This window comes from Garra rufa, chromosome 21 (genome assembly GCF_049309525.1).
Source record: "Garra rufa chromosome 21, GarRuf1.0, whole genome shotgun sequence".
Classification (NCBI taxonomy): domain Eukaryota; kingdom Metazoa; phylum Chordata; class Actinopteri; order Cypriniformes; family Cyprinidae; genus Garra; species Garra rufa.
In genome coordinates this window covers 41456334-41469478 of record NC_133381.1, presented here as the reverse complement: position 1 = coordinate 41469478, position 13145 = coordinate 41456334, and the positions used below count along the sequence as shown (strand labels likewise).

Here is a 13145-nt window from a genome sequence, read left to right as displayed (position 1 = left end):
CTCAGCACGCTAAAGGAGCTGGGTTTATTTTTAAACCTGCTGTCACGGCGTGGCCAAGGTTACCTCAGTGAGAATTGGGGGACGAATGGGCGACGTCGGGCGGTTCGGTCACTGCCGCAGGGTGTGAGAGCGCTGAATGTGACCCTACCATCAAGACACGCTGAGACCGCAGCGCTGGCGCTACAACACAGCCCTTCTGTCTCAATACACATGCATTTTGGGAATTTACACATGCATTATTGAGAAATGTGTCATTCTTTGAATGTTTGACAGCTGCAAAACACTACACTCTTAGAAATAAAGATTGCAATGCCATAGAAGAACCATTTTTCTACTAAAGAAGCTTTAGTGCAGTGGAAATGCATTTGTTACAATGCATGCTTGTGATGCATAAAACAAGCTGGTTAGAGAGAGTTAGAGGTGTTAAGAGTGTGAATCAGGATTATATTGTGCACAGATGACAAATATAGAGCAAAGACCCTCAGCAGAGCATGTGTTGATAATAAACTCGCAACGGAAAGAACGCAGGTGAGTGACACGCTGCATGTGCATATAAAAACACTGCGCTGCACTCACCAAAAACAATCCCCCGCTGGTACCTAGAGTCTGAGTGTTTGTTTGAAAAAGCACGCAGCGAATCGGAAGCGTGCTCGTTTTGGCCAAAGGTCAGCTGGCCGGCGAAGGGCTCGCGGAGAGAATCGAAACCCTCTCCAGAGCTCATGAATATGTGGGCTGACCACAGCCATGGATCTGTGTGAGTAATGTTTTCTGAAACCAAATTACTGTAAGCTGATCCCAGCTGGATAGTGTCAGAGCCGGCCGCTTTGGTTACCCGCGATAGCATCTCCTCACAGACAGCAAAAATCTGATTAACCCAACAGCACTGAAACACTTGCTCAAAGAGCGCCGAGCTTTTAACTTAAGATGCACTAATGCAATTCCCATAGCTGCTTTTTTCCCAACCTAATGCGATAAAACGGAAGAGGGAAAACGGAAACGCCACAGATACGCTCTTTATGCGCTCGATCCGCCAACTCGGTAATGAAGTCAAACAATTGTTCAATTGAATTTGCCTTGCGCTGCTTATGGAGGTTTTCTGCATACGGACACAATCCAGCTGTCATCTCTGCGAAGAGCCTGAAATGAGGCCGCAACGAGCGAGAATACGTCTAGTCAGTCTTCGCTCCGGGTCATATTGAATATCCCAGCTGACTAAAGAAGACGTCAAAGTGACCGGCTGTAACGCCACGTTTCTGAATGGCTCGGATCTACACAAGAACACACTTAAACGCAGCATATGGTTAACAAACAAAAGACAGGAGACACAGGAGCGATGCAGCTGCTGAATCAATCTCAACACACGTGCCTGTAAACATTTACCGGTGGCCGTTTCGATGTGAATCCAGTGCAGCGGTGCATTTGAGGACAGTGTGTGTGACAGACATGCAAGCCCATCAGTTATCCATCAACAGCCATAATCACACACAGCCAGCCGCTCACTTTGCTCTTGGTGTTCATTTTAAATTGTTAAAAACACATTGTATAAAATCACTTCAACAACATTTGTTGAATTTTTTTAAGAAGTGCTTACTAACTAAAACTAAAATAGTGCATTTTTCAATAATAACAAATAAACGTATAGATGCACAATAAGGCAAGTCAAAAAACTAAAACAGGTTCCTCTATTACACACACACACACACACACACACACACACACATTAAAAAAACCTACCAAGTAAATAACTAAATTTAAAATGCATTAGCAGGTGTGTTGACATTTTTTAAATTCATAATGAAGAAAAATTAAACAAAAGCACGCACATCAGTCTCAAATGGGTGCTCGACTAAAAAGCAACAAGTACAAAATAAAGTGTAAAGTCGGCAACACCAAAGCTCCAAAAATATCAAAAATATTTATTTTTAAAACAACTTTCGCATAGCGTATGTTAGGTTTCGAGCATGCAGGCTCTTCATCAGACAAATTGAATGCTAATGTGCAACTCTTTATATCTCCAGGTGATCAAAATCACATGACCAAACACCATGTTACTGACCATTATGTAAAACTATGCAAAATACAACAATATTGTTATTAATGTACACTTCAAAAAACACTTTTCTTGATTTTGTACCTGCAAGTATACATCAAATTAATGAAATGAAATGAAATTAGCCACACCAAAACCTTTGATATATTATATACATTAAGAGAAACACACACCCCTATGTATAGACATAACAATAATTTAAAGAAATGGACGAATATCAAAATCTTCATTTAGTCCTCTAGGGGACAACGTGTCTAATGTAAAAATCCAAAAAGCCTCACGCTGTAAAAGCAATTTATCAATATCACCTCCGCGACGTGGAGACTTAACTACCTCAATGCCTATGTATTGAAGAGTAGAAGCTATTTATCATAATGAAAAATGTTATTTATTATTTTCTATACTTATTACACATTTATGGATCAAAATAATTTGCTACATTAACAGTTTGTCAAATAAAAGTCTAACATGATGGGGTTTACGCAACAAACCAGCAGTAATTCGATTCGATTTATTGGATGCATATTTAATGACAGACAAATAAATCATGAAAAAATCTTTTGTATCTTTTAAGCATAACATTTTTAAAACTCTTCATAACAATTAAATCACTAAATAAAACATTAGTAAAGGAAACCTTTACACTATTTCAGATTATAAATTTGAACTGGAACTACAATAATTTGTACAAAACAAATTACTCTAAATAAAAATAAGAATTTTAAATAAAAACAAACTATGCACATCTGAAACTAACTAATTTTAAACAAAGGTTTACTAATGGCAAACGCGATTGTGGAAATGCATGCGTGGAGGCGTCAGAGCAGCTGAGCTGTATTGAACCTTTGTAATCCGTCTTAACTTCAAAGCAGCTTAAAATATGTGTGTTTAAGATGACTAAAGTGTGCAGAGTGTAATCTAGTGTAATTTACCCAAAACACACACACACAGAGTTTGCATTTGGGCCATTTTCATTATGTCAGAGCTGTTAGTTTGACATGTTACTGAGAGTAAATGGAAAAAATCCATATTCAAAAATCCATTAATGGATCAACACACATTACACTTTTGATCACGTTGATTTTTTTATGATTAGAATTGTTTCAGTTACTGTTTTAAATTAGAAATTTAAAACCTTGTGACATACTGTACACACACCCTTGATGTTTATGTTCCACAATAATGTTCAAATGCAACTAAGATAATTTAGAGAGAAAGTGTTTCATGCAGTTCATACAAAAAATATAAAAATATTATGATAAGAAAATAAGATGCAAAATAAAACAAAATCTTCCTAATCTTTATAAAGCAAGCACAACATCTCAGAGCGGCTCTCAGACGGCCCCGGGACACCTGGACCCCTTCAGCTGCTCCTCTGGGGCCACTTCATCCAAAAGACCTTTGTTTCACCATTTCCGCTCTCATTCATTTAATTCATTTAATAAACAAACATCCGTCCCATGCCTTTTGTTCTGCCTGAACCCTTAAGACTTGTTTTCAAACACAAACGGCTCTAGAAGAGCGTCCGACTGCTGGGACGCATGCTTCACGCAACACTCTACAACAAACAAACAACCTACATTAAATCACAAGAACAAAAGTGCCTCTAAACCTCGCTCTTCTGACATTTGAAACATAAGATTGACTGGAAAGTAACACTGTGTCCATGCAACTGCAAAAACATTTCTATCACAGCAGCAGAAAGTTCAACCAGTGCGAGAAAACTGAACAGACATGCAAAGAGCAAGAAAACAGAAAGCAGTGTTAGTGCATGAAAGAGAACGATGCACCTACTGGTTATGATAGCTGAGAGGATCAGGGATGCAAAGTTCGGAAATGTCCATCAGCCCAGTTTTAGCATTCCAGGAGGAAGAGAAGAAGGAAAGAGGATACGCCGGACACTCGCCTCTCCCCCCAAAACCACAAGCGAGCACCTTCAGAAAAGTTGCGGCGAAAAGCCCCTCCAGCCCACCGACAGCTCAGGTACGCATGTATGTGTGTGTGTGTGTGTGTGTGTGTGTGTGTGCGCATGCACGTGTGTGAGTGAGGGGGAGGGGGGCTGGTCAGGGTGAAGCGGAGAGAGAGAGAGCGAGCGAGGCTGCAGCGGCAGCAGGAAAGCGCGCTACGATGAGCGTGTGAGCAGTGGAGAGGCAGAAATGAGTGTTTGCATGCTCAGTGTCGGCCTCTTTAAGACTGAAGAGCTTGATGAATATGGAACAGCTGCTGTTGGCTGCTGCCTCAGAGGGGCGTGGCTTAAGCACACTGATGGGGCGGGGCTACACTGGGGAGGGGGAGGGGGAAGAGAGCAGGAGGCAGGGCTGATGTGCACTGTGCTGAAATACTCCCACAGACGATCGCACACACGAGCAGCCAGGCTCTACAACAGACTGAAGCAGATATATAAAGCAAACGGACAAAACATATCTTATTTGAGGTGAATCTGAAGAGGAAACTCTTTTGTTTTGTTTTGTTTATTTTACACTTACAAACAGGATTGTTATTTCAAATTACAATGACAGTTTGTAAAATCTGTGCTCATTTATTCATTGTGTTAACTGCAAAGCACTAATCAAAAGGATGTTTTTTTCATAAAAAGCACTGTAAATTAGTTTAAAAATCTTTTAAGAAATAACTAAATAGGTATATAGCAACTGTTTTTTTTTCTAAACATTATTTTTTTTAACATTAAAAATATTTAAGAAACCAGTGCTCATCTACTTATTGTAATTGTAACATTATTTGAAAGCATGTTTTTTTTTAAATAAATGCTGTAAATCAATGTTAAATTACATTAAAAATTTAATGATTAAACAAAAAACTAAATATGTATTACAGCAACTGTTTTTTCCCTAAAAAAATAATTTTTAACATTAAAAATCTTTAAGAAACCAGTGCTGATCTACTTACTGTAATTGTAAGGTTATTCAAAACATGTTTTTTTTAAATAAATGTAACATTTACATTTTTAAAAGCACACACTTTTATGTAATCTGTAAAAATGATACAAAACGTAAGTGGCAATGTTACAGTAACATTATCAAAGTATCAATATTTTACTTTTGATGCATTTGTTTTATTAATAAAATATAATGAGCTTTGGTTAAAAATGTGTTTTATGTAATGTCGTGAAACAGTAAATATCATTGCAGTTACAGTCACAAATTTTGTGTATTAAATTAAACTTTGAACATTTGCGAGCAAGTGCTAGACTGTTTCAAGTCTTTAGTCAAAGAGTGGACACCCAAAAGCAGAAAATCGCTTTCTGTCTTTGGGGCGCAAAGCTTTATAATAACCAGAGTCCTCGGTGTTGATCGAGCCTTGAAGAATGCAGAGAATGCAGATATAGCGTTTCACAGTCGCTTATGCTCCTCCGCTACTGTATCGCGTTTTATAAGCAGAGAATCAGAAGAGAGCCATAGCGAAAGCACACGCATGACAAGTGGCCAGTTTGAACAGCTGCCTGTGTGTCACAAATCCACAAAACACACACATACACACACGGCTGAAGCATGCTGGGTAGATATGCATTGCAAAATAAATCGTTTTGATGAATCTACATCATTCAGGTGTTAGGTGAGCTGATTTGTGTATTTTATTGGTCGACATATGCCTCTGATTCCACATGACTCCTGAACCCCGCCCTGCTCTATTCAACGGCTCGTGTTTCCATAATCAATACTAAAACATCACACAAGCTCTATTGATCATCGCAGGACCTCAAAACTCAAACCTTATGTATTTGGTAAGACATCAGAGCGTGAATGCATATGAAAAGTAAATCAAATACATATGTTGCCTCATCTGAATGCTGTTATAAAAGTGCAATATCCTCTGTGTTTACTGTAAGTATAATAAATAAACTCATTTGTTTGACAGCAGTTCAATATATGGATGTTTGTAAATATGCACATGCAGTTTATACAGACACATAACAAGCCAATAACAAAATACAAACTCTCACATGAGCGTAAAAACACTTTTTGCATGTGCTTTTTAACTATGTCCCCATCTTCATCGTGTGGCTGATACGGAGTAGATGATTGATGTCTCTGGGATTCGGGATCATACAGTAATTTAATTGAAAAACATGGAATTAAAGGTCATTCATCCACGAACCTAATCCATATGATTTGCGTACAATCCCTTTGGAATGCTTATTAAGGTCTGGTCTTATGTTACACAGGATTTGATATCAAACGCTGATATTGTGCTCGTGTTAAATGATGAGATATCTCTAGATTTAATTTAGCCATGCACACATCTCATGTGCCTCTGCTCTGAGAAAACAAACAGCATTTGATAATGCACCAATTAATTTAAAACTAATTCTATAGATATATTACAAAAAAATAGTGCAAGTAAAATCTGACATATTTAGAGCTGAAATATAGTCATTCTGAGGTTCAATTTGGTCTATTGATAATTAATGATTTTATGCATGTAAAAAGTATTTTAGTTATAGTTTAGATTTTGTAATTGCTATTTTATTTCATCAAAATAAAATCAACAAATGCAGTAAAGCTCATCATGTGTATTGTGTTTCAGTCAGTGGATAGTCCTTATTGTAGATATGAAGTGCTCAGCAAAAAGTCAAGCTGTTTTATTGATCATAGTATTTGTATCACTGTTAACTATTCTTTATTCATGACAGATTTTTCTCTCAAAGATGTTTGCATTTGTCTGATTACACACGTCTAGTTTCTATTGATTTGTACATATTGATTACAAAATAACTCAGCATTTTTAGAATTTAACTGTATAGTGTGTATACATAATTTTCCAAATGTCCCTTAAATGGAGATCTATCTCACTCCTGATGACAGTTTCGACACTAAACGTACAGTTATAAGCAAAACGCATGCAAAAACTTAATAGAAAGAAAGAAAGGCACTGATCAGGCTGTAAATGTGTTAATATTCTGAGTTTAGTTTAAGTGACATTTTGTGTTTTCACTCATATGTGTTATAAACATATTAAATATACGAACTAACCCAAGTCATTACGCAAAAGCTAATCGATAAAGAATTGATAGATGTGAGTAAAACACAAAGGTGTGTGAAAGTTCCCGCCACTCCAGAGGCTTTAAACAGCGCAATAATTCACTGACAGAAAGATAAAGAAGTCAGAAAAGATATTTCAGATGTAATGTTCCAGTAAAAGAGGAGAAGAGGGGAGATATTGAGTGTACCTGCAGACACAGACACACGGAGCTCATCCTCAGGTGCGCCTCCATCTCCAACTGCGCGCGTTTAACGCGGAGCGCCGCTGGACGTTCATTTGTATGAGCTCCTCCTCCCGCCTCTGGCCACTCAAACCATACTAAACTCTCCTGCCAGCTCGCAGTCTAACTTGTTTAAACTATTATACCTTTTAACGGATACCTGTGTCTCTTTGGGTATTTTAATTTTCTGGGCTGTTGAATACTGTTGGCATCTCTGTTAGCCAAAGTAAACCTCCCATCTATCTCAACTATATGAAAGTCTTAAAACGGTTTAAATCTAAAAATGATGTAAAGTGAGAAAAAATGCTAGCAGTCCAGTCGATGTTCTGTGAGATACTGACCGTAAAGAAAACGCTCGAATGACGTACTGTTGCTATGGTTACCCGCTGACTCGAACTCGATTTCATCTCATCGCCAAGTAAAAATACGCGTTCTACTTTTGCGGTTATTGAAAAGTAGCCTATGTTCTTGGGTGATATTCTGGATTAACGTATTAGTAACTAACGTACAATAAATTAATAAAAAAAAAAAAAAAAAAAATTAATTAAAAATTAAAATAACTATGACATAAATATCGCGTAAAACTGATTTATCGTCAGTGAAGTAGGTTTTTTATATAGAGAGAATTTTAGAATAAATAGATGCAAACAATTAAATGTATTAGAGTATAGATGCTTCTGTAAAAGCTGTGCCTAGGCTAGTCTTAAAAGTTAAACATTTGTGACCCTGGACCACACAACCAGTTATAAGGGTCTTTTTATTTTTTATTTTTATTTTTTATTTTATTTTATTTATTTATTTTTTGTTCAAAAAGCTGAATGAACTGATATATGGTTTGTTAGCAATGCATATTACTAATAACAAATATGTGTTGATATATTTGCAGTAAAAAAATAGCAAAATATCTAAATGGAGCATGATATTTGCTTAATATCTTAATGATTTTTGGCATAAAAGAAAAAATGATAATTTTGACCCATCCAATGCATCCTTAGCTATTGCTACAAATATACCAGTGCTACTTAAAACTATTTTTGTGCTCTAAAGTAGATTGGTTTAATTTGAATCTGAAAGGTAAGACTGGTTTACTTCTTAAGACACATTCTAACAAAGTGGCTGTGTTTATGCAGCTGGACCCTGGACAGACAGGCTTGTGGGACAGTGTTACACAAGCACTTACAAGAATCATAATCTATCTATCAAACACAGAATGTTCTCTTAAACATCATTAAAACCTTAAAAGTCATGTCAATTTTACTAGAAGCATAGACTCATTTCAAGAACTTAAACTTAGACTTAATTTTAAGAACTCCCTAGCATTGTGAATGCATTCTATTACCATGGGAATCCTGACCAGAGGCCAACGAAGGGCTATAAACAAGAATATTTGGACTAGAGCACTAGTTAGTTGTGTTGGCCGGGTGGATTTCACTGATGAATAAATCAGAAGAACAACATGAGCGTCTGGACTGAGCTGAGATCACACCGGTGTCTGTAATAATCACTGGCTTAAATGTCATGACTAGTAGTTTTAAAGGCCTAAACTGCCTGTTTGGTCCATTAATTTAACATTCAGGTGAATTTGCAGATACTTTAATTAGATTAAAACATGGTAAAGTTGTTGTTTAGAGATATTTCTTGTTTTAATTCATATACTGATAAAATGACAAACAAGCAAGCAGATGGTGGTGTTTTAGTGATAAGGGGGAAATATTGCTTTGATAAACCCTGTATTAAACTTATCACTGGAACATCCCAAAGACAGATCTGTGATTCTGAGTATGAAACTGTGAATGAGTCTGATTCCACTAGACTCCACTAGAGGGAGGGCTGTTTCACCACAACTTAAACACTAAGAAACAACCACTAATCACTGAAACCAAGATAATCACTTCAGGGAATGTATTTGTTATAATTGTACATCTCATTTCAAACATATTCTGAAAGCAGATCATGTATATAATAGCAAAATATATAACACTCTGTCAGCAAATGTCAAATTTGAACTGATATTTTTGCACTGGACTGGATAGAAGTAGGTATTAGAGACAATACGTTATGATTTCATTAGTTAATGGTGTTTGCTACAGCAAGAAGTATTATTACTATTGCTTATATGTATTATACATTTGACCTGTAACTTGTCATTTGTGCTGAATGATTCCTCAAAACTTGAAAAAAAGCTGGTTGAAGAAAGGTGTAATGTTACTTTTAGGAAGCCATTGGACATAAAATAAAATGGACACAAAGATTTACACTGAAAAGGAATCACGTGTATTTTGTGATCAAGAATCGAGTAAAATCAAGAACACCTTATCAACAGCCTAGCAAATACTTGCATAAATGCATAAAAGTGTCAATTTAATTTAATTTAAAGTAAATTTAATTTGAAACATTGCACACTGAGAAGATTTGGTTTAGGATTTTGTTTGAAACAGTTAACACTTGTTAAATTTAACAAATAATTAAATTGAAATTAAAAGTATTGCACTGAATTGAACAACATTTAAAAGTAGAAACCCTGAAATAGTATTTTCTTGCAAGAAAAAAAAAAAAAAAAAAAAACTCCAAGTCTTCATTTTGTTTACAACTTAAAAATATATATATTTTCACACAGGCAAATAACTCTAAAAGTTAAATCAATCTAAGTTGCAAATAAAAGATTATTGTTTTTTCAATATGCTATTTGTTATTCCTTTGTAATTATTTGTGAAATTTACTATCAGTCATTGAGTGACAACTGTTTCAAGTAAACCCTACACCAGTTTATAAAGCAAACAACTGTGTATTTTTAATATGCACTGTTTCCACATGCTACACACATGTACACTGTATTCATTTAAAACAAATAGGCCTGCATTTGTGCCATCAGTTACAAAACAGAAAAAGCATTTGATCGCACAATCGTACAAGAAACCCAAGATGCTCTTAGAACCACAGAAGATATAAAAACACTTTAGTTAATAAACGTGGATAGCCGCTCTTCCCATAAACCTTCATCATGTTGATCCAATCCAGCTGGAAACATCATCTAGTGTATTTGAGGTGTATTCGGGGTCACGGGTGCTAGACAGTGGCTTCTTCTCCAAACTCCTGATACCTACTTATTTTTCCCTGCAGTCTCAGTAAATGAATTAGGGCATCATGGCAAACCCAGTTAAAGTCAGTGGCGTTCAGAGCAGCAGACAGTCAAGACCCAGTGAAATATGTCCTGGGATCAAACAGAATCAAGCATTAATCTAAACTTCTGTCCCTCTGAACATTGCATAATTCAAAACCCAAACATTTTTCTTTCCAGCGCTAAACCAAATAAGAGGCCGTCCACTCTCCCGTGCTTGTTTTTCCATGCGTTCCTCTCAGTCCACTCAGTCCATCCACCCAAATTTCATTTGGAAGCCGCGGTCCGGCTGCAGATTTACTCACTTAACAAAACTGGACAGGCCGTAAGTGCTTTTTGAATCTCTGAATGGACGCCGGCATGCATGTGTGTGCCCATGCATCTCTCCTTCTCTCTCTGTGTGTGTGTGTGTGTGTGTGTGTGTGTGTGTATGTGTGTGTTTTAGAGTGTGTGAGGAATGGGGGGTGGGACACTCAAGAAATGAGGATGTCTACTTCATGGGACCTGACAGGAAATCTATACACTGCAATGTTTATCATTCAGTCATTATCTCGCCGCCAAATGGAAGGACAATAATCCAATCATTTAGGCCGGCTTTACCTGAGGCTCTTTCGCAGGTTTTTTAAACAGTAACGTGTCTAATGTGGCAATGATAGAGAGAAGAGTCCATGAGTGTCACTGCATACATAAAATCAACTCTGCTCTAGTGAACTCAGGCCGATCGAGCGCTCATCATTTATGGCTCATGCTTTGAAACGAGGGACTTTTTAAGTAAAAAAAAAAACAAAACAAAAAAAAAAAACAGATTAAACTAGATTTCTGTAAGATTTCACACATTCTATTGTTTGGACAAAATGTGTTTTTGCCCTAACAAACAGCAATCACTGCAAAAAATGCTTTTCTTACTTAGACTTTTTGTCTTGTTTCCAGCCAAAATATCTAAAAATTCTTAATTTTTCAGATTATTTAGCTTGTTTTAAGCAAAATCTCACTTAATTTTGACTTATTTTACTAAAAACAAGACAATCATTTTTACTTGTCTAGAAAATCCTTCCTGATTCAAGATTTTTTAGACATTTTGGCTGGAAACAAGACAAAAAATCTAAGTAAGAAATTCATATATATATATATATTTTTTTTTTTAAGTTGTTATTCAGTGGTGGAAATGGGCTTCCATAGACTCCCTTCAATACATTTAAAAATCTTACCAAGCCTAATCATTTGACCTTTTTATGTATGTCTCACTCAGACTTTAGCATGAACATGTGAAGGCAACATTGCTACAAAATCTGCATGTTTCTGTGTGTTTATTAAGCTCAAATTTTCTGTAACTGAATTGTGTGCACCATCGCTCTCTAATTTTCGGCCATTGAAAGACCTATATGATCGTCCACTAGCACTGAGACTGTTAACGCTGCTCACATCTGACACCAAACCTGTGAATCCCACCATAACAAGCAGGTCATTAGAAAGTCTTTGGTGGACAGTAAGCGCGTCGGACCTTCTTCACACCAAGAAGCGGCTAAAAGGAAGTTTATCTCATTTGGGAAAGTGAAAGGAGCACGTTCTTATCTGTCAATAAACAGTAATTAGATTTGGTGGCCGATAGCGTCGATTGCTTTCTAATCTAGCTGTCAGCTGGGATGTGTATAATTAAAATCCTGATTGATAAAGGGGTGCGAGACTGGCCACAGTACCGGCGGCACACGCCTCCTCTCCTCCAGACGCATGCATGTACTCAGATCCACACCATGACTGGAGGAGCAGCAGAAATGAAAGGCCTGAGGAGAAAGAGAGGAGCCAACAGCTTTTATTGATCAGGGATATCTGCTATCAGTGATGCTCCTCAACAAAAGAGCCCGTGGACGCTTGAGGGACCTTCAGACAACACCACTGACACTTCACTTCATTTTCATTACTGTCCACTTTATTTATGGAATAGTTCAGCTACAGTTCATTGATTCATTGGCATTCATGTTGTTTCTTTCTTCAGTGAAACACAAAAGGAGAGCCATGCAATATAGTGGTGACTTTTACTGCCAGGTTTAAAAAAATAGACATAACAAAAGTATTTAATAGTAGCATAGCAGTAGACCACATGATAGAATCCAGAACTATTCATCATTTGATGCTTTGTGTGAGGAACAGACTAAAATGCAAGTCACTGTTGACTGGCAACATTTAGGTGCATTGATCTCAGTTTGGTACCAAAAACGGCACTGGTTCTCAAAGCAAAACCAACTTAAATGTTTTTTTTTTTTTATCTGTCAAGACAACATTTTCATCTAAAATAAGTACTACACTGCAAAAAATGCTTTTCTTGTTTTCTTGTTTCTAGCCAAAATATCTGAATGTTCTTAAATCAAGAAGGATTTTCAAAACAAGCATAATCTGCCAATGGGGAAAGCAAAATATTATTGTTTTCTGCTTGAAATAAGATTATTTTGCTTATAATCTTTACTTGTCTAAAGAATCCAAACAATACATTGCATGGGTTAAAATTGTTTTTCTTTTCTGTCAAAAATTATTAGGATATTTAGTAAACATCATTTTCCATCACTGCAAAAAATGCTTTTCTTATTTTGATTTTTTGTCTTGTTTCCAGCCAAAATATCTAAAAATTCTTAAATCAAGAAGGATTTTCTAGACGAGTAAAAATGACTGTCTTGTTTTCAAAAAAACAAAAAAAACAAGTCAAAATTAAGTGCATTTTTGCTTGAAACAAGTAAAATAATCTGCCAATGGAGTAAGAAAAA

At 36.4% G+C, this 13145-nt stretch overlaps 1 protein-coding gene across 1 annotated transcript in view; it reads right to left on the bottom strand.

Moving 5' to 3' along the window:
* esrrb (estrogen-related receptor beta) overlaps nucleotides 1-4093 on the bottom strand; it is a 76832-nt gene extending 72739 nt beyond the window's left edge. The window contains exon 1 of the mRNA XM_073827065.1: nucleotides 3845-4093. Coding sequence (XP_073683166.1) covers nucleotides 3845-3894 — 50 coding nt within the window. The 5' untranslated portion in view covers nucleotides 3895-4093. The remainder of the gene's footprint in view (nucleotides 1-3844) is intronic.
* Nucleotides 4094-13145: the final 9052 nt, after the last annotated feature.